Source organism: Manis javanica, chromosome 4 (assembly GCF_040802235.1).
Source record: "Manis javanica isolate MJ-LG chromosome 4, MJ_LKY, whole genome shotgun sequence".
NCBI lineage: Eukaryota > Metazoa > Chordata > Mammalia > Pholidota > Manidae > Manis > Manis javanica.
The window spans coordinates 80,771,656-80,795,104 of NC_133159.1; the positions used below are offsets into that span (position 1 = coordinate 80,771,656).

The following is a 23,449-nucleotide window of genomic DNA, read 5'->3' on the forward strand; positions in this document are numbered from 1 at the left end:
GGAGAAGGACATGAGCTGGATGAAGTGCCAGAAGTAGGGCAGGCCTTTATATGGAGCTAAAGTTTGAGCTCAGAGAATAAAAAGGAGCTAGTCATGTTTAGAACAGGGGTAAAGAGTATCAAGCATGGGGAAGAGCAAGTACACAGGCTCTGAGATACAAATCAGCTGGGTTCGATTAAAAATAAACAAAAGAGTAGGTGTGGCTGGCACAGAGCAAATTAGGGGAAGAGAGGGGTATAGGTCAAAGAAGCAGGTCAGGGCTGGAGCACACAGCCTACACTGAGAAGTTCAGACTTTATTCCAAGAATATAAGAAGCCACTGGATGATTTTCGGTATGAAGGAACTGAATCTAATTCACATTTTTAAAAAAATTACCTTGTTTTTTAGGTGGTGAAGAAATTGAAGAGGGTCATGAACTTCCTTCCACAGGATGACAAGTTAGGAGACTAGGCAATGGGGGGCTGGATGGCATGGCGGCAGTGATGATGGAAAGAAATCGATTGGGTGATACATTTTGAAGACACAGTGCACAGGACTTGTTATTGAACATGGAAAGTAGGGTGTGGGAGAGAGGAACCATATATGTCTCCTCCAAGATAGGGAAGAGTAGGAAATAGCTACTATTTTGGAGCAGGAAAGTTTCAGATGCTTATTAGATATGCAGGTGGAAAAGTAGCATAAGTAGGCACGTAATACATACTTTACTTTAAAAGCTGCAACTTTGAGGATGATAGACTCACCAATAAATCAAACATATAATATAGCATTCCAAATTTAACTAACTGTACTTACAAGATAACAGAGACAAAATATAAATGATTGAAATGAACAGAGAGTTCAGTTGATGAAATGTGTCATTTTTGGCTGCTACTGATGCTCCCTGACCCACATCTTTAATACAAAGGTGCTGCATTTTATGTCATGAATTTCAGACAAATGTCAACTCAATTCAAGTCTTTGATCGATTTTTCTGGGCCTTATAAACACTGGAATTGTTGGTTATTAAGAGAGCAGGAATCAATGACTCATCCAAATCTTTTACTTAAAGACAGTTAAATGCCTATATAAGACTCCTAGAAGCCAAATGTTTTGATGCTTTTGGTAGTGATACACATTTAATCCACTTTACCTCTGTAAAATTCATATTTGTTGAATATAATTTACATACAGTAAAATGTACCCTTTTTAATATACAGGTCTGAGTTTTAACAAACACAGCCATCAGTACCACAATCAACATACAGAAGAGTTTCTCACCCAAAAGTGTTCCTTCAGGACCCTTTGTATTCAGCCCCCTAAAACCCTGGCCACCTGCAACCACTCCTCTGTTTTTGGTCCCATTATCTTCATAAATTCAAGAAGTCTTACAAACTTATGACTTTCATTTACAGCTACCTGGCAAAACCATATTTCTTGAAAAATATAATGTATGAAATAATAGAACCACCTAAAAAGTATTAATGACCCTGTATAAGAAAAAAACCATCCTTTCCAATTACTACTAAGGATTTGATTCAGGTTTCTAAAGCAGGGTTTATAACTTTTTCTAAGACAAGCTTTTAATGTAATAATGAGCTGATGAAACAAGCATGAATTTTAATATACACTCAATCAACAGATATATGCACTTTTTCCTCAAAATACCTGAGGTTTTAGATCACTATCGCATCCAAAAAGTTACTTAAGACAGAAAACAGTGCATGTCCCCACAGTGGTTTTACATGATTTTCCATAATAGAAAGCTGGTAAATATTAATTTGTTTAATTTTCCAAGTCAAGTCGATTTGAATAATTCAGAAATAACCCTTCTTTAATGGTACTATTTCCCCTTATTTTTATGATCAATTTTGAATTTTTAAAATATCTTATTTTGACAAAAATAAATGACATCTAATGTAGAAATATATAGTAGTATTATTCAATTGGATCAGTGTTTGTTAAATCTGCTATGAAAACAAGTACTTAACATAAGCTGCTGGGATATATTTTTATTTTATAGTATTTTTAGAGGGAGTGATGTTTAATGTATTTTACTTAAAAGAATGCATTAATTGATTCTTAAAAGGTCCACATGAATGAACACATCATCTATGCTGTGAGTCAGAAATGGTGGCATTAAGTTCAGTGATTAAGGCTTTTGGCTTTGGAATCAAAGACCTGGATTCTGTCCTAGCTCCATTATTTATTGATTATGCAAGCTCTAGGCGAGTAACTTCATGTCTTAACGGCCTCAGTTTCTTCATCTATTAAAAGTGAATGACAGCACTACTTATCTCATACAGCATGAATGTAAGCACTTAGTACCACAGCTGGCACATGCCAGCACACAATGAAAGTTAGGTATTAGCTATCAGATGGGATTTCCATTTAAAAAACACTAAAATGTTCTATTATTCAGCACTCACTCTGGAACAAGAAGGAAAGTGTCTGTGTTTATATTTTATACATGACAGGGAGGCACCTGACAGCTCAGTGGAGCAGCAGACCTACTGGGTGCTCAGGTGCACACAGTTAAAGCAAAGTGAAAGTCACCTGGCAGTTCAGGTGACTCCAGTAATTTAAGGGCTGATGCTGCTATCCTTTCTAAGAGTGGGTTTTTCCTTCACTTTTTAAAAGAGATAGTGCTTTGTGATAGAAGTCATAAGGAAGCCACGTGTGAATACAGGAGAAACCCGCACACTGTAGTTTTGCTTTTAATGTAATAAAGAAGGCCTCTTAACCACTAACTTTTCTCTCTGTAAAAGGGATTTCATTACATGGGAATTCATTTTGTGAAGCCAACGATATCAGTGCAGCTGACTGGATGATGTTCAGGTTTGAAATTTTTTTAACTAACTCAATTTAAAGTGGAAATAAGTATTTCATATTTCCCCCATTTTTTCCTTATTCCTTTAAAAACATTGTAATTGTTTTTTTTTCTTCCATTTTTCACAGGCAAATTTACAGCACTCATAAAATTTTAGACTAAGTTAGAAGGAAACTGAGAAGACCTCTAGACCAATCCTTGCATTTTAAGGTAAAAACTGAGGCCTGAAAAGAAACTGACTAAAATTAAAAAAAGCTAAAATGGTCCTGGGACCAAATGGGTCCTAAAGCTCCATTGGTTACTCTTTCCACTACAAGGGCATTAAGTACTAAGGCCAGGCAGTCACCAGAGCTCCTCCACGTCTATGCGACACCACTCACCGTGTTACTACTTCCTTCTGAGCCTTAGCACCTTGGAGACCTAAAGCCACTGCTCTCAGCTAACTCTTGCCAGTGACAGCAGCCATGCCTCTAGTGATTTAGTAAATAACAGTTTCAAATGTGAAGAACTTTTTTCTCCCTTCCATTATGTCTCTTGAGCTCCAATAAATAAATTAAACCTTTTGGGCCAATAGAGGTTGACTAGAAAGGGGCAAGAAAAAATTTTCTGGGTGACAGAAATGTTCTACGTCTTGATAGGGATGTGTTCAAACCATCCATGGTTTTTTCAAAATCATTGCAGCTAAATGTATTTCTGTTCCACCACTGATGAGAATGACATCTACTGTGTCAAAACTCATGCCTGTGGAAAGCATAAAGACTTTCTTTTCAGACTATGCCAATTAATGGACTGTCTTAAATAGGAATGAGAGCATTATTTAAGAACTATGTATACTATTGTGGTAACACAGCTACTGCTCTACGTTGTCTACTGAAGCACATTCAGACTTCAATACTAGAACTTCATCCTAAATACCACAAAGAACTTAAGGACTTTCATAGATAAGGAAGGTAAGGTTGAACACATTGACCTAATTCAGTTTTCATATTTCTATTTTCTGTAAAAACTTGAACATGTATAACATTCTGCTCACTGCACAGCCCATTTGTTAACAGTCTTGACAAAAACAAGCAGAGTATTGGAAAGGAATAAAACATTGACTCAATTATGACTGACAAGTACACGAAGGTGGCTCAGGAACCACAGGTGAATAGGAGCACAAATCAATTAAAGATACTGCCCTGTTAGTGCTCATCACCAGGAGACATGGGGGAGAAAAGGGCACATTTAGAATTCAAGTTACAGCTAGAAAGCGAAGACACATTTCTCATCTTTTTCAGCAAAGTGCTTCAAATAATAAATTTTAGCATGTTACTGCAAGGACTGATATAGTACCTGGCACAGTGATAAATGGTAGCTGTTTAAGAACTTATTATGTCCTGTTACTAATCGTGGATCCACAGGAGAATGACTTTCCCTCTCCTCAGCGATGGTCATACATACCAAATCTGGCTTCACTCGGTAAGTCAGGGGAAAGGAGAGACACATGGAGTACAAGGTGGTGAGCACTGTGGAGAGCCAGGACTGCTGAACCTCACGGCTTCTGGGTATGCGGTGAATGTAGTATTTGGGAAACTAGAAGGAAACAGCAAAAATCTAAATCAACTGGGCCATTGACACCAAAGTTAAATATAGCAAGTTAACATTTGTACAAATAGGAAATACTGTCTTGACTATTTTTAATTTTCATTCTAACTAGTTTTAAATTAAGTTATAAAGGCTTTTATACAGGATTTATACAACCATCATTGGATTATAACAGAAAAGTTCTTAAATATGATTTGAAAATGTTAGTTTTGACAATGAGTTAGGGGAAATTTCCTATAAAGTATGTTTTAGGCAAAGAGCTTAACTTGGTGATACAAAAAGGTTCCTATAGATCAATATATAAGAAAAATTACCTACTATCAAGTTGGACAAATGAGACAATTCCAAAGAGAGTAAACACAAACAGCCAATAAACATGAAAAGATGGCTAAACACAAAAGAAAGCAATGAGTCATTTTTACCTGCCTGACAAGAATTGTGGATACCCAGTGCTATTGAAAGTGTTGGGAAATAGACATTTATATTTCCTGGACAAATACATTGGTACAGTGTTTTGGGAGAAAAATCTGGAAATACGTATTAGAATTTTAAGTGTGTCTTTTGATCCACTATTTCTGCTTCTAGAAATGCATCCCACTGATTTACCCAAATGCTTATTATCCATTCTATTGTAGCTCACATTTGTGGAAATTGGAAACAGCTCACATATCCTCCAATAAGGAATGCAGTTCATACATTAAGACATATGGAAACATATTAACAAATGACATAGATTTACATAAACTTAAATGGAAAATGTGCTCATAAGTTATTAAAGTAAATATACAAGTTAAAGGACAGCATGTTTACTATGATCCAATGTGTACTATAAAATCACACACATACTAGTATTTGCATGGAGAAAATCTGGACCTATTTATCATGAATTGTAAAGGGAGCAATATTATAAGATATTCTCATTTTCCAGGTCATGTATGTCTATGCTTGAAATTAGCAACAAGCATGTATTATTACTTTCATAGTCAGAGAAACATACATTTCCTCCTTGAATCAAAGTTCTACACATATTATGTTTTGCTTAGTAACAGATTACCCCCAAATTTAGCAGCTTAAACCAAGAAATATTTTTTGTTTCTCACAGTTTCTGGGGGTTGGGAATCCAGGAGTGTCTTAGCTGAGGTCATAAAATGCAACTCAAGTTGTGGCTGGGGCGGCAGTCATCTGCAGGCTTGACTGAGGCTGGACGATCCACTTCCAAGGGGGCTCACTCACACGGCTTGGCAATTTAGTACATTTTTAGCAGAAGACCTTACTTCTTTGCCACAAAGACCTTTCTGTAGAGCTACTTGTGTAATTACACAGCAGCCACTTCCCAAAAGCAAGTGAGCCAAGTGAGGGCAAGGCAGAAACAGCAGTCTTTTATGACCTAATCTCAGAAGGCATACTTCATCATATCTACAAAATCCTCTGGTTACATAGCTCAACAGTAGACCCATCTGATATGGAAGGGACTACACAAAGGCTCGAATATCAGGTGGTGAGGGTTTCTTGGAGTCTGCTGGCTACAACACACGTTAAGCCAGAGAGTAAAGGACTAAATATTGAATACATTTCCTTTCCCATCCCCACTTTGGTCTTGAGGTACAATATGCTTCTGAAGAAAATAATAGAAGTCTTTTCCTAAACTAGTGGAAGACATACAACTACTGGTCCTAATTTTTTTGCATTTAGAAAAAGACATGAAATCTGTATGGAGGCTTCTGTTAGACTCTGGGAGGGTGAAAGTGTAGTTCTTAAGTATTCAACACAAAATGAAAATGGACTGCATATGTGACTACTCTGTTTCATATATGATGGTAAAAGATATTTCCTCTTCCTTCCATGTTACACCAGTGGACAAGTAGAGATCTGGGCTCAATATATGTTATCCACCATTTTAATTTATTTATTAATCATTTATTGAATCACTGTTGTTTTTTGTTCCAAAAGACTATGGTACTAAAGGTACTAAATGTTGAACTAGAAAATAATACTGAACAGTTAGTTCCCAGAATATAGACCAAACAGGGAGCCATAACCAAGAAGGGGCAAACCTGTAAGGAATCTTATGATAGGTTTGTGCTTGCCTAATTTGTGGAGCTTATTAATGGAAAAACATGTGATAAGCAGAAGAGTCTAATAGAGCCCAAATCCCTTGACAGAAACCTTTTTGGCAGAAGTGTTTTGAACAGGTATTATACCATATACCATAAACCCCCTCTGAAATCTGAGGAAGTAACTAAATATATTAATACTTCTGCAGCAAAATATGAATATTCACACAAAGTGGGATAAATAAAGACTATATATCTCATACCAATTCAAATCAGGTTTTGCTGTTCAAGGAACTTGTGACAAATTTGGAATTTTTTTTTTCTCCAGTTTTCAGATCTTTTTGGATTTCAGATAAGGGACTGTTAACCTGTATTTCAAAATATATTTGTACCCAATAACATGTCATGGTTATTATTATGGTAAAAATAACACAGTAAGTCTTACTATAAAAGTTTTTTGGATGTCATTTTCAAATTTTGAGGCCTGATTTCAACATCTGCAATTATTTTCTTCAAAAAAGCATGGGTGTTTATCATGCCCTTGAATCTCTTAAAGCTGTAAGTATAATGTGGTAAAAAGTTATAATATTTCAATAGTAACAGTTAACATTTTTTCTGAGTATTTTTAGTGTCCTCAGGGGCTAGAAGTGAGGCAGAGCAGGGACATGGGACAAGCACCATGAGCAATTTTTACTGCCTATGATGAAAAATGCTGAGATATGAATAGTAAAGTAAGAACAGGAGGGACTCCATCTTAAGGCTAAGATTCCATTTTAAAAACCAGGGCGTTAGGAGGTGAGATTCCTGACATATTTTATGGTGATTAGCCAACAACCCATCATACCCTAAGGCAGGGAAATGGTCCTAAATGATATGTTTCCACTGCTTGAGGGTAACCACTATCTTGGAGAACAGGACCAATAAATTCCTTGTTAGGTTTATCTTACAGAATATCTACAGGACTGACTATGGATAATGACATGTTTCCCACCAGAGACAGACATCATGAGACCACATGTCAAGCCTGTGCCCCACCCTCACCCCCATCCTTTGCCTCATTTTGAAATCCTTAGAAGACACAAATCCTAAGCTTAAAGTATGCCACCTCTTTGAGGTTGCCCACACTCCTCTTATCTTTGAGTGTGTGCTCTGCCTTCAATAAAGACTTCTTGCTGCTCAACTTATTGCATTTTGTCTCTGTGCTCTTGCAAGCCTCTTGGAAGGTTAATGAGAGATCGCTTTTCACAGTGGTAAGGTTCTTTGTTACTTTGCTATTTCGTTCAATTTTCTAGACTTAAGCACATAGTCTTCTCTTACTCTGTCCTACTTCAGACAAGTAGGGAAGTGCTACTGAGATCTCTGATTTGGGCTGGCAAATTCCCATTGCCTGAGTGACCCAGACAGGATGGCAGCTGCACGATCATGCTCTTAAGTAGCCCACCCCAAAATTTCCTTTCTTTGCCTTTGGGAAGTTCTCAGAACATAATCTCACTCCATTCAGTGCCCTACAACTTCCCCAAATCCCAGGTTTGTAGAGGTTTAGTTTCCATGTTGTACAGATTCAAGGGGACACACTAGACACCAGGTGATCCTGGCTTCAGGAGTTGGCAAGGGAGTCTGCTTTATGCCAAACTGGAGTTCAGTGAGCTTCCCTTTCCTTCCTTGCTTTTTGCTGCCTGCACGGCTGCTACCATTCACTGCTACTCTCACTTTAATGAATTCCTTCCTTGTTTACACTCATCCAACCTGTTTGAGAATTCTTTCTTGATCAGAGTCAAGAACCCTCCCCCATCTAGGCTGAAGTTTCACCTAGTGCACAGGTGAGGCCTCCCCAGATGCAGCTGACTGAGAAGAGAAGGGAGATCAGTTTGACTCAAGCTCTGGGAGCCAAGTTCCTCTAATTCCACTTTAGCTCCAGAGAGGCAAACACACAGGTCTGGTAAGGCCTATGCAAGGGTGTCTGGGTCTGGAGATGGCTTTCTTAGACTTGGACATGGAAGAATCTGCATCTCATCCATGTAGCAGCCCAAAGAAACAGAGATAATGGGTTTAGGAAGTCTCCAGTCCATTATCAAAGAATGGAAAGGCACCTTCTGGGGTGAGAACTGAGGCATCTCCATGGGAGAAACTAGAAAAACAGGCCTGAAGATGAATGACTCAAGAGTGATGACCTCTGCTTTGATGCCCCATGCAAAGAGCCCAACCTCAGCCTCCAGAGCAGATGCTAGACTGAGGGGGGGAGTCTCAGTTCTACTTGCAGGGTGGAGCTAACTGGGCCCATGGCGACATGCCTACAGTGACCAATCACCCAGTATGCAGAGGACAGTCCCAGTTTATATCTATAGTCCCAACATTATTAAAAGTGCTCCTTCTGCTGTCAGAACTGTCCCAACTTATATGATAAAGCATACAGTTACCCATAGGATGCAGCAATGAATAGATTCTTCCAAGTGACAGGGAAGGAAGGTTATTCGGAGGCATTCTGAAGCAATGTGATGGGAGAATCTGCATTACCATCGAGGAAGGGATTTCAGTAGTTACTGGGAAGAAAGCCAAGGGGAATGTTCTACCAGTGAGATAAACAGGAAAACAGTAAGGTGGTGACCAGCCAGAGGAAGGGCAGTGGTAAGGATCAGAAATAACCGAGGCAAGGGGTCAGAACCATGACCTTGACTGGTAAGGGGTAGGGGAGTCCATGTGATAGCACTCTAGCTTATTACAGCTCTATCCTAGAGAGGCCTCCACCTCCAAATCTCATCATTCTTCTTCACATTATTATTTTTTATAGTAAGTTCAGATAACTGGAAATCCTACCACAAAGAGATTTCTCTTTAAATCCAAGTCTCTACACACTCATTCCTCCACTATTACAGATCAGTTCCGGTCAGAGGCACCTTCCTAAAACAACCCTTTCCCCTTCCCACATATACACACGCCCTTCCCTCCCCAATCACCAAACTTGCTTATATTTTAAAATTACGGTACTTACTCTACTGGCATATTATATATTTATTCACTCTCTGTCTCCTCCATTAGAATATGTTACCTTAGGAGGCCAGGAACTTAAATCACTGCAAATATGGGTTACAATCGGTGTTCAATAAATTTTAATTGAATGAATGATTCAATATATTATTTATTACACATTAATATAAATTAATTCCAACTTCCTGTCACCTAGCTGAGATGTATTCAGATGGAGAATACAAAAGGACACAAAGAGGTGATTTCAGAGTGTATACTTAGGGCCCTGCTTGTAAGGGCTACTCAACAAATGAGTTGAACTGAATGGAATTCCTGGGGGTAGAAGAAAAAACCTGAGCAAAGCAGGGCACTGGGAGTTCATAAACAGCCAGAGCCAGGAGGCAGCAGGTCCTAAGCTCTAGGGAGAAAGGAGGGAAATGAGAAGGAACCAAAGACTAACACCCTGTCCCCTAATAATGTCCTAGATACACAGCCTAGACGCCTCACTGTAAAACTGACCATTCATGAGGGCCTCAGAAACTTTTCAGCCCTTGTGAGTCCCCCTCCCCCAAAAGAAAACAGGTCCATGAAAGAGGAGTGTTCCGAGGCTCTGACGTCTGAAAATAAAGGGAAAAGTAGCTTGCTATGGTTAGAAGAGGGACAGCACTCACTCTACAACTAAAACTGCTTGAAAAATTCTATGCCCACTTGCTTCATTAAGACCTGCTATGCAGGTGTGTAGTCAGGCAGATGGGAACTGGGGGCCATCCTGAGAGGACAGGGCCCTCAGATGAGTCCTGCTTGACACTCACAAGTTGGTGCTGGGGTATTGCACTGATAAAGGAAACACTGAGAGGCCATGACAACATCTTAAGAGACTTTTTATTTATATAATTTTAGAAAATAATCAAGTATTTAAAGAAGTCACTGAGGAAAAATTATCAATAGAAGGACTATATTTTGGTTTTAATAAAAGTTTCTTTGAAGATAAAGGAATGGGACACAGTTTCAGAAAGCTACATTTCAAGCTGGCTATGACCTTTAGCCAGGCATCCCAGGGTTGTGGCATCTGGAGAAATCCAAATGAAGGCATCTCTACAGAAATACTGTTTTTCTTAGTCTGTACCTTTGCCTTGAAGGAGATGTCCTTGACCCTCTTTCATGTCCTACTAATGGAATGCAGGACATAAGGGATGGATGCTTCATCCATCATTTTCCTACTCCCACCCCTTGCCCCTAGACCCAACATTTGGTTTAGGAGTGGCCATATGACCCAAGTAGGGTCAGTGTTTTTCTGGATTCTTATAGAGACCCAAGGAAAGTTCTTTGAGAGACACTGTGTGCTGCTAAACCGGCTCTCAATCCATTCTACTGGGGTCAAGAAATGCATACTTTAGTGTTCTTCTGTTCACTAGGCTTTTCTATAATGACTCAAAACTGAACACATTCACAACCAAAACTAGCTATTCCTGCATTCCCAAGCCATAAATCAACAAATGAACCATAGAATCTAACATAAATATATTTCCTGCCTACATATGAAAGTCACAAAGATCTATGTTGAGCGTAGCAGGGATTGGGCGGTGGCTGCCCCCATGCTTCCTTCTTCCAAAACCTCTACACACATTTCCAGATTATCCACCCATTCCCAGTGTACCTGCTATTCCCATGGTCCAAGCTATCACCATCTCTCACTGTGACTACTACAATAGCCTCTTAACTCGCCTCTGATTCTCCTCTTAATCCCCTACACTTTATTCTCTACATTATTTTCAGAGCAGTCTTTTTATAATGTACAGCAGATCTTTCCTTTCATTTTCCTGCTTAAAACCCTCCAATGGCTTACCACTGCATTTGGGATAAAATCCAAATTTCTTACAACTGCCTCCAAGGTCCTGTGTGACCTGGTGCTGGCTTGCCTCGCTAACTGCTCCTTGCTTACTCACTCTAGCTACCACTCTTTTTGTGTGTGAATGTGTCGAACTCATTCCTTCCTTAAGGCCTTTTCTATTCATTCTGAGCAGTCTACTGTGCCCCCAGCCTGTCTCACAGTTAGCTCTTTCCTTCAAATCAGGTCTCACTTGAGTATTATCTCCTCTGAGGATTCAGTTCTCCCCACGAGCCCCTCTCCAAACTATACAGTCACTTTCTGTCATACTGCCTTATTTTACCATCTTCAAAGCTATTTTTTTTGTTTTTGTATTTATTTTCTTCATTAAAATATCATTGGTATACAATCTTATGATGGTTTCACATAAACAACACAGTGGTTTCAACATTCACCCATATTATCAAGTCCTCACCCCCCCATTACAGTCACTATCTATCAGCATAGTAAGATGCTATAGAGTCATTGTCTTTCCCATGCTGTACTGCCTTCCCTGTGACTTACCTATATTTGTAATTGCAAATTACAGTGCTTCTTGATACCCTTCTCCCTCGCTACCTACCCTCTCCAACCCCTTCCATTTGGTAACCATTAATCCCTTTCTAGAGTCTGTGAGCCTAGTGCTTTTTTGTTTCTTCAGTTTTCCTTTGTTTATATACTCCAAAAATGAGGGAACTCATTTGATATTTGTCTTTCTCCACCTGGCTTATTTCACTGAGCATAATACTCTCTAGATTCATCCATGTTGTTGCAAATGATAGGCCCTCTGTTCTTTTTAGGGCTGAATAATATTCCATTCTGTATCCATTCATCTACCGATGGACACTCAGGATGCCTCCGTATCTTGACTATTGCAAATAGTACAGTGATAAACACAGGGGTGCATATATTTTTTCAAATCAGGAATCTTGTTTTCTTCAGGTAAACACCTAGGAGTGGTATTACTGGGTCAAATGATAGTTCTATTTTTAGTTTTTTGAGGGACCTCCATATTGCTTTCCACAATTGTTGAACCAATTTATATTCCCACCAACAGTGCAGGAGGGTTTCCCTCTTTGAATCCTCACCAGCATTTGTTGTTTCTTGTCTTTTGGATATTGGTTATTCTAACTGGTATAAGGTGATGTATCTCATTGTGGTTTTAATTTCCATTTCCCTGATGATTAGTGACATGGAGCATCTTTTCATGTGCTTGTATTTCTTCTTTGGAAAAATGTTCAGATACTCTGCCCATTTTTCAATTGGGTTGTTTTTTGGTGTTGAGGCATGTTCTTTGTATGTTTTGGATGTTAACCCCTTATCGGATAAATAGCTTATGAATATACTCTCCCATACTGTAGGATGCCTTTTTGTTCTGATAGTGTCCTTTGTTGTACAGAAGCTTTTTAGTTTGATGTAGTCCCACTTGCTCATTTTTTATTTTTTTTCCCTTGCCTGAGGAGATGTGTTCAGGAAAAAGTTGCTCATGTTTATATTCTAGAGATTTTTGCCTATGTTTTCTTCTAAGAGTTTTATGGTTTCATGATATACAAATTCAGGTATTTGATCCATTTCGAGTTTACTTTTATGTATGTAGTTAGACAATGATCCAGTTTCAATCTCTTATGTGTAGCTGTCCAGTTTTGCTAACATGAGTTGTTGAAGAGACCGTCATTTCCCCCATTGTATATCCATGGCTCCTTTATCATATAATAATTGGCCATGTAAGTGTGGGTTTATATTTGGGCTCCCTAGTCTGTTCCATTGATCTATGGGTCTGTTCTTGTGCCAATACCAAATTGTTTTGATTACTGTGGCTTTGTAGTAGAGCTTGAAGTTAGGGAGTTTAATCTGCCCAGCTTTGTTCTTCTTTCTCAGGATTGCTTTAGCTATTTGGGGTCTTTTATGGTTCCATATGAATTTTAGAACTATTTGTTCTAGTTTGTTGAAGAATGCTGTTGGTATTTTGAGGGGGATTGCATTGAATCTGTAGATTGCTTTAGACAGAATGGCCATTTGGACAATATTAATTCTTTTTATCTATGAGCACAGGATAGATTTTCATTTATTGGTATCTTCTTTAACTTCTCTTAAGAGTGTCTTGCAGTTTTCAGAGTATAGGTCTTTCACCTCCTTGGTTAGGTTTATTCCTAGGTTTCTTATTCTTTTTGATGCAATTATAAACAGCTGTTTTCCCGATTTCTCTTTCTGCTAATTCATTGTTAGTATATAGAAACACAACAGATTTCTGCATATTAACAGATTTTTTTGTGTATCCTGCAGCTTTGCTGAATTCAGTTATTAGTTCTAGTATTTTTTTGGTGGATTCTTTAGGGTTTTCTATGTACAATATCATGTTATCTGCAAACAGTGACAGTTTAATTTCTTTCTTACTAATCTGGATGCCTTTTATGTCTTTGTGTTGTCTAACTGATGTGGCTACGACCTTCAGTACTATGCTGAATAAAAGTGGGGAGACTGAGCATCCTTGTCTTGTTCCCACTCTTAGAGGAAAAGCTTTCAGCTTTTGGTTGTTCAGTATGATGCTGGTGGTGGGTTTGTTGTACATGGCCTTTATTATGTTGAGGTACGTACCCTCTATACCCATTTTGAGAGTTTTTATCATGAATGGGTGTTGAATTTTGTCAAATGCTTTTTCAGCATCTATTAAGATGGTCATGTGATTTTAGTCCTTCTTTTTGTTGATGTGATGGATGATGTTGATTTTTGAATATTGTACCATTCTTGCATGTCTGGAATAAATTACATTTGGTCATGATGGATGATCTTTTTGATGTGTTTTTGAATTTGGTTTGCTAATACTTTATTGAGGATTTTTGTATCTATGTTCATCAGGGAAAATGGTAATTTTTTTTGTGTTGTCTTTGTCTGGTTTTGGTATTAGAGTGATGCTGGCCTCATAGAATGAGTTTGGAAGTATTCCCTCCTCTTCTACTTTTTGGATTACTTTAAGGAGAATGGGTATTAGCTCTTCTTTAAATGTTTGATAAAATTCAGCCATGAAGCGATCTGTTCCAGGTACTTTGTTCTTAGGTAGTGTTTGATTATCAATTTGATTTCATTACTGGTAATTGGTTTGTTCAGATTTTCTGCCTCTTCTTTCTGGGTCAGTCTTGGAAGATTGTATTTTTCTAGAAAGTTGTTCATTTCTTCTAGGTTGTCCAATTTGTTGGCATATTAGTTTTTTATAGTATTTTCCAATAATTCTTTGTATTTCTGTGGTGTCTATAGTGATTTTTCCTTTTTCGTTTCTAATTTTGTTTCTGTGTGTGCACTCTTTTTTCTTGATATGTCTGGCTAACAGTTTATCTATTTTTTTATTTTCTCAAAGAATCAGCTCCTGGTTTTGTTGATTCATTCTATTATTTTATTCATCTCAATTTTATTTATTTCTGCTCTGATCTTTATTATGTCGCACCTTCTACTGAGTTTGTGCATCATTTCTTCTCTTTTTCTTGTTTCATTAATTGTGAGTTTAGACTGTTCATTTGGGATTGTTCTTCTTTCTTGAGTTTAGCGTACATTGCTATATATTTTCTTCTTAGAACTGCCTTTGCTGCATTCCACTGGTTTTGGGCTTTTGAGTTATTTTCCATCTTCATAGCAATTTTGGTACCTCAGATTAACTTGATCACTTATGTGTTTGTTGCCTGCATTTTTTCCTCAGCTTGTGACCTCCATGAGATGAAAGGATTTTGTCTTGCTCGCTGCTCTACTCTCAGTGTGCAGAATGGTGTTTCACACAGCATAGGCGCTCAGCATACTTGCTGAAGAGCTAGATGATTGTCATAGCAGTTTCCGGAAGTCCAGTCTGTGGTCTACGATGCCAACGCTCTACTTTATAACATCTCAAGATTGTAAGAGAACAACTAATCCAACTTCCTCACTTCACAGAAAAAGAATCTGAACTTTCCCAAGGTGAAAGAGCCAGCAAGTGGTAGAGCCAGGACCTGAACCCAGGTCTTTTATGTATACTGAAATATGCTGCTGACTCACCCTACTAAAGGCCCTTCTTGAATCTCTGTGCCTCACTGTAGAGCCTGCTTTCTCCAATATATAATGCATTGAACCTGTTTCCTCTGGGGCTGTGCTCCCTGCCGACTGTTGATTCTCTATATGGCCAGCTATCTATCCTGACCCATTTCCTTTTCATTCTTTGTGCTTCACCTCACCTACCCTATATACAGCTTTCAAACTGAGAGCTTGTTATCTCTTTCTCTGGTTCTATGGGAACTGAGCTCCCTGCCTTCTCCCATCTCTGTCTTTTGTGTCCCATTCTGCACTGTATGTTTGGCACACCAACTTTACCAATGATTCCTTCCTTTGCCCCCAAGCCTTTTGGGTTAGAAACCAGAAAAAAACATAGGGCCTTAGAAATCTTCAGTTTTCTGTTGATTCTTGGCAAATTCTGCTGTTTTGCAAATTGCTCCTGTTTGGCAACCAACTGAGCTGCACACTCCTAGAAAATATGTTTTACTTGAGTCCTTTCTTTCTGTGTAGTTCAATGTATACATCCTGCAGTATGTGCATATCTTGCAACACGATCCAGTCTCTTTCACACAGTTGGCAATAATATAAAAGACAAAGCAAGCAAGGTTCTCTTTCCCTTAGTCTCTCCCCACTATATTGAAAAAGACATATTAGTGAAACCCCCTTTGTATCTATCTAAGCATCTTGATTAAGATGGGGCAGAAGCCACATCCTATAGTATTGTGTATGCCTACAGAGCATCCCAGTGTTCCCCACACATACAACTAAATGTATAGTGGAAATACTGACAAGAGAGGGAAAATGCTTAAGAGAAGAAAATAAAGTGGAGAAATGAGTATTTTTTTAGGCTTCTAGTTTGTTTGAAATTATGTGAAACTCTGAGTTAAAAGTTAATATAGCATATGACAACTTGTAACTTTCAAAGTATCTTCCAGAATTACATCACTGCTAAAAACCACAAACATATCTGGCTTTAGATTTGTGACAAACTAAATAGAAGTTTATAGTGGTTTAGATGGAAATAATTCCACCAAGGAATCCAGATGGCATCATAAACCACAACAGAGCAAATCATGTGGTCTATGAAGTCATTCTGTGCTGTTCCCACATACTGAAACCTACAGTACATTTATTATTTAATGAATGCCACACTATTGCAGAATCTTGGAAACAAGACAAAACTAAAATGGTAAAATTTCATTCAATCAAAAATGATTTCAGCTTTCTTTCATAACTATTTTTTTAATAATGCAAAATATAATACATATTAAAAGAAAAGTATGTTCGATGGTTCAACCAGTCATTCCAAAATCAAGATGACTAAAATTTACCACACTCACACAAAGATGTTTTCTTACTCAAGTCCTTCAGGTACTTGGTAGTTGCTCACTTCATGGTAGCTGATGAAGTGTCATGAAGGAGGGAAGGAACTGTGGGGTCCAGCCTGGGTCTTGTTACCACCCAGCTCTGTTACCTTTGGTGAGGCAACCTTTCTGGACCTCAGTCTCTCACTGTGCAACAAGGAGGTCCTCAGAGATCAGGGATCCTCAAAACTAGCCACTGGATTCTACAACTGGCTTTCAAGTCTGACTTGCCAAAGACAAGTGAGGGTGCTGCTCTATGCCTGCCCATAGCTTTTGCCACTCCTCACTTTACTCTGAGAAACCTTCCTTGCCCAGACTTCAGGGGGAAAAAAAGTCCTTTGTTCTTGAAGCAATGATGGGACTCTGACCCAAAATATTTAAAGTCCTTTTTAATGAATATTAGCTGTCCTATTTCCATTATTTTATTGCCCCAACTTTTGCCAACAATAACCTAATTTTCCTTTGGGTAACTCACTCCTCTCTCAATCCCAGCCAGTTAGTTTTGGTGGGATCTCAGCCTGTCTCCTTCACCTCCAACCTCTAGTCCCAAGAGTAGGCCCAGAATGGCTAAGCAGCATGAGATAACCCTCACCCCTGGCAACAACAATTGGCTGAAAGATGGGAATATAACCCAACTTGAGACCAGAGGAAGAAGACATTTACTGGGGCTTATGGGAAAAGGAAGCTTCATCTCTTTCTCCTACGTGCAGTAAGAGACCTTCTTCCCTATGTAGCCTAGTGCATTGATATGAAGCCAGGGGTTTCCACTAGCTTTTGCTACCCCAAGGGGAGACGGGAGAGCCTGCAGCTGCTGGAGCCAGCACTACAAGAAGCCCAATCGAACTGACACCGCAGAAAACAGAGCAGAGAGACATTGACTATCACTGGTGACCACCATGGGCAGCTGGGACAAAACTTGCCAGCAGCAAGACCGAACTTTTCCCATTTTATAAGTCAACAAATTCCCTTTACTGTTCAAGCCAGGTTTGAGCTGACATTTATGTTGCTTACAATTGAAATACCAGTCCTTTTAGCTTTAAAATGATATGAATTTAATTGTGTTTTTTTTTTAAAAAGGAAAATATATCAATATCATGGGTGAAATAGTTGCTTACAACACTGGATTTCAGAGCTGTACTCTTCACTGTGAGCACAGATTGACTGATTCATTCATTAAACAACCAAGAGCATCTAGCAGGAGACAGGAACTAGGCTAGGAAAATAAAGGTATAAAAGATATTCATAAGAAATTCTCTATAGTCTGGCAGGGGAACACAGGGAAACTAGTAATTGCAATCATAGAGATTAACACAATATAAGACATAATTATTAAATATCATATTAGTACCAAGAAAGAAATGATGAACTAAACCATTATGGAAGAGCCTGATCTGACATGGAAGTATATGAAATTTACCAGGCAGAGCAAGGGGAAAAAAGGGTTTCCAGACATGTTCACAGCAGAGATACAGGAAATGGCATGGAATATTTGGGGAACTATATTTTGGCAGGTAAGGAACACAATAGAGAACAGCAGAAAATGGAGTTGGAGAGGTAGGGCTTTCCAAGCCATGCTAAGCAGTATATATTCGAATCTAAATACAATGTCGGGGGAGCCACTAAAGGATGTTAAGAAGGGAGAGTAATGTGGTCAGATCTGCATTCAAGAAACACCACTCTGACAGTTATGAAGTAAGGGAGAGAATGGATGGAGGCTCAACCAGAGAAAGGAGATCACTGAAGTATATCAGCAGAGTGATGCGGAAGGCCTGAAGGATACTTGCAGCACTCAGATGAAGGAACGGAGAGGGCAAATGGAGGGGAGGGGGGATTTAAGGAGTCAGGAGAGTTTGGGGTGACTCTCAGGTTTTTAGCTGGGGTGAATGGTAAAAGGGGAAACAGGCAGAGAGCATATCATTACTCATGGTCTGATTTGGAACATAATTTTATGACACTCCGTAAGTGACAAAATCTATCAATGCTAGAAAATATGTACAGGTAATTCTCAGGTTTAAATGGGGCAGACAGGGGTTTGCACCTGGAACTGGGGCAATGGTTGACTTGACAAGTGAGTAGACAGAGCAAGACAACTGGGAATCTAAGAAAGGCAGGGTTTAGAAATCTAGATTCTAGGCAGGCACTGGGAGGCCCTGGAGTGCCATGGCCTGGAGCAGCAGCCTTTCTTGTCATTGACAAGTCAGCCTTGAGAGCCAGTTGTGGCTAGTTGAAGATCTACATTTCAGCCAGCTTTCTTGCTTCACAGTGAGAGACTGAGGTCCAGAGAGGCTAACTTGCCCAACGTGGCAGAGCTGGTCATCAGCAAACCCAGTTGGGAACACACAGCTCTTTCACTTATAGGTCACTTCATGGCACCTCCTCATCAGCTACTAAGAACTGAGCACCTATCATGTCCTTGAGGCCAAGGGAACATTCCTCTGTACCCATCCTGTGCTCAGCTCTTCGGTCAGTCCTGACTAAAACTGATGGTACAACGAGAGTCAGCTTCACTACTTGTAGGGTTTGGAATTAAAATGTCCCTGGCTTGACTGTAACTACTGTGCTTCAGAATTATTTCCTGGAACCTAATGGCTTTAAAGGGACAAAAGCCTTCATTTGTGCAAAAGGAAGGACCAAGGGGAACAGGCCACATCCTGATTTTATGACAACAACAAAAAACAAATTATTGTGTGTTTGGGCCCATTACGTATAGGCGGACCTCAGAAGTAGTGGGCTTGGTTCCAGACCCCTGCAATAAAGCAAATATTGACATAAATTGAGTCAAATGAATTTTTTTGTTTCTCGTTGCATATAAAAGTTAGGTTTACACTCTGTTGTAATCTATTAAGTGTGCCTTAGCCTTATGTCTAAGAAAAACAATGCACATGCCATAGTTGAAAAATACTTTATTGCTAAAATGCTAAATCATCAACTGAGCTTTCAGTGGGTCAATTTTTTTCCTAGTGGAGGGAACTGCCTGGATATCGATGACTGTTGTCTGATCAGGGTGGTGGCTGCTGAAGGCTGGGGTGGCTGCAGCCATTTCTTAAAACAAGACAACAATGAAGTTTGCCACATCTATTGACTCTTTCTTGCATGAATGACTTCACTGTAGTATTTGATGCTGTTTAATAGCATTTTACCTACAACAGAATATCTTTTAAAATTGGAGTTAATCCTCTCAAACCCTAGTGCTACTTTATTAACTAAGTTTATGTAATATTCTAAGTCCTTTGTTGTCATTTTAACAATCTTCACTGCATCTCCACCAGGAGTAGATTCCATTTCAAGAAACTACTTTCTTAGCTCATCTTTAAGAAGCAACTCCTCAACAGTGAGAGTTTTATCATGACATTGTAGCAATTCAGTCACATCTTTAGGCTCCACTTCTAATTCTGGTTCTCTTGCTGTTTCCACCACATCTGCAGTTACTTCCTGCACTCAAGTCTTGAATCCCTCAAAGTCATCCATGAGGGTTGGAATCAACTTCTTCCCAACTCCTATTAGTGTTGATAATTTGACTCTTCCCATGAATCACACATGTTCTTAATGGCACTGAGAATGGTGAATTATTTATAGAAGGTTTTCAATTTCCCTTGCCCAGCTACATCAGAGACAGCACAATCTATAGCAGCAATAGCCTTATGAAATGCATTTCATTTTATAAGTAAGATTTGAAAGTCAATATTACTTGATCCGTGGGCTGCAAAATGGATGCTGTGTTAGCAGGCATGAGAACAGCTTTAACCTTGTTGTCCATCTCCATCAGAGCTCTTTGGCAGCCATGTGCATTGTCAATGAACAGTAATATTTGGAAAGGAATCTTTGTTTCTTAAACAGCAGGTCTCAACAGTGGGCTTAACATACTCAGTAAACCATGCTGTAAACAGATGTGCTGTCATCCTATCTTTGTTGTTCCATTTATAGAGCATAGGCAGAGTAGATATACCATAATTCTTAAGGGTCCTAGGATTTTCAGAATGGTAAATGAGCACTGGCTTCAACTTAAAAGTGTCACCAACTGCATTAGCCTCTAACAAGAGTCAGCCTGTCCTTTGAAGATTTGAAGCCAGGCACTGATTTCTCCTTTTTAGCTATTAAAGTCCTAGATGGCTTCTTCTTTTAATAGAAGGGTATTTTCTATATATAGAAAATCTGTGGTTTAGTGTAGCCACCTTCATTTATTATCTTAGCTATATCTTCTGGATAACATCAGCATGTGCTGCTTCACCTCGCACTTTTATATTATGGATACAGCTATTTTCTTTAAACCTTATGAATCATCCTTAAAGCTTTTCTGCAGCTTCCTCACCCCTCTCAGCCTTCACAGAACTGAAGACAGTTAGGGCCTTGCTCAGGATTAGGATTTGGGTTAAGGGAATGATGTGGCTGATTTGATCTTCAGTCTAGACCACCAAACCTTTCTCCGTAACAGCAATGAGGCTGTTTGTTTCACTTACTTACCATTTGTGTGCTCACTGGGGTAGCACTTTAGATTTCCTTCAAGAACTCTGCCCTTGCATGCACAACCTGGCTGTTTAGCACAAGAGGCCCACCTTTCTTTGGCCAGTCTCAACTTTCAACATGCCTTCCTTACTAAGCTGAATCATTTCTAAGCTTCTGATTTAAAGTGAAAGATGGACTTGTGACTCTTCTTTTCACTTGATCACTTAGAGGCCATTGTAGGGTTACTGACTGGCCTAATTTAAATATTGTTGTGTCTCAGGGAACAGGGAGGCCAGAGGAGAGGGAGAGAGACGGGGCAAAGGCTGGTGAATGGAGCACTCAGAGCATACCCATTTCCTGATCAAGTTCTCTGTCTCAGATGGGTGTACACGGTTCTCCATGCCCCCAAATAATTACAGTAACATCAAAGATCACTGATCACAGATCACCATAACAAATGTAATAATGAAAAAGTCTGAAATATAGTGAGAATTACCAAAATGTGACACAGAGAGGTGAAGTGAGCAAATGCTGTTGGAAAATGGTGCCGATAAACTTGTCTGATGCAGGGTTGCCAGACCTTCAATTTGTGAAAACCACAGTATCTGTGCAGCACAATAAAAGGAAGGATGTAGTTTTTAAAAATTATGCTATTCATGTAAATGTTTAAATTCAAAGATTGGTTATTAGAATGTCTTTAATTTGCTTTAAAATAGAGAAACTACAGCACTGTATTATAAACTGTTATTGGCTCTGCCTGTTTTAAGAATCCCACACAAATTTAATTGGTACGGGAAAACTGGTTAAATTACCAGAGGGTTGATGTAACTACAATATGTTATTCATAGCCATTTCAATTCCACTTATCCAGAATCTGATTCAAAGAAAGTTTAACCTAAACCTGTGTTTGTTACAGAGACGGAGGATGGGTTAATTAAAATTTAGGAAGGAATTAACAGATTAAGGAATTACTTTTTTAAAAAATAATCCATTCACTGAAATAGCCACCTTGGGATCTCTACTGCAATAAATTACAAATATTTTCTTATTCAGATGTTTCACTTTTTAAAAATGGCCTTCTTCCAAATTAGAGATATATTTTATCTTTACCTTAAGTTGAATATAGTTAAGGTTCATTACAAAGAGGAAAAAGAGCATATATACAATAGTCACACTCTAAAAATGTAATTGTTAAACCATGAATTGTAATGCATAATTTACATACTGAAACAAAATCTCATAATTGCAATCACATAATTTACCAACATTTATTTTAGAATTGCTTGGTAATTAAAAAAGAGTTCTCAAATACATTATATTTAGAAGTCCCCCTAAATTATATTCAATCTCAGTCTGCTGTATGAAGTTAGCACCCCACCTTGTGGAAAACAGTAGGTGTTGTTAAATGGAAGCATGTCATGTAAACTTCAGAGATACAGATTATAAACCCTGTAACCATCAAACTGCCAGATTCATACACATATACGAATCAAAAGATATAAACCAAAAGAACCCCTTTCTGTTAAAGTAGAAAAACAAATGTGCTTCCACAATGTAAGTATACCAGTTCCAAAATATTGGTGCTTATGATATGTATAGATTATTTAAATATTTCACATATAGCAAAATATGAAATATGAAAGTATGAAGTTTGCATTTATATGGAAATAAACATTTATAAAATTTACGTTTTCATCTATATGAAAATAAATATTTCACATCAACAGATGATTAGTTCTACTGGGGCTTTTATCTCTTAGTTTTGTTTCTAAAAAATAAGTTTCATTGTTTTCTAAACATAACCTTAGAAAATACAGGAAAATGTTCAAAGACAAAAGAAAAAAATCAACCATTACCCACAACTCAAGAGATGATCTCTCCACTCTCCTTATACAACCTTAAAAAGTATCAGATCACCTAAAACCTATCTGCAACTGAGAACATTCTAAGATGATTTCAGGTCTCTAAAATTGAAATTAATTTCTTGTCTTGTAATTTAACTGACTTCTTTCCCAATCTCCTGTCATGAATCTTGTCAAAACACATCCTCCGTTTGTCTGAACATGTCCTCTACGTTCCAATTTCCTTACTTTTCCCTATGATGTCCTCTCTTTATCTTCCCCTACCTTTTTGGAGAAGCCACCACTCCCAACTTTACACTGAAGCCCAGAGATCACTCCCTCCCCTGAATTCAAAGCACATACTGTCTTTTTTGTTTTTAATAAAAGCACTAAATAAAATAAACATGGTTTTGAAGTTCCCCATGGTACTCTCAGGTTGGTTAACACCTGAGGTAACTTAGCATCTCCACTGCTTTTTCGGCACCACCCCTTCCAGAGTTCTCTGTTTCCG

The 23,449-nt window shown here is 38.5% G+C and overlaps 1 protein-coding gene across 1 annotated transcript in view; it reads right to left on the reverse strand.

Moving 5' to 3' along the window:
• The window catches only part of ALG14 (ALG14 UDP-N-acetylglucosaminyltransferase subunit), an 87,031-nt gene that overhangs the window by 49,715 nt on the left and 13,867 nt on the right, over positions 1 to 23,449 (reverse strand). The window contains exon 3 of the mRNA XM_017655083.3: positions 4,251 to 4,382. Coding sequence (XP_017510572.2) covers positions 4,251 to 4,382 — 132 coding nt within the window. The remainder of the gene's footprint in view (positions 1 to 4,250; positions 4,383 to 23,449) is intronic.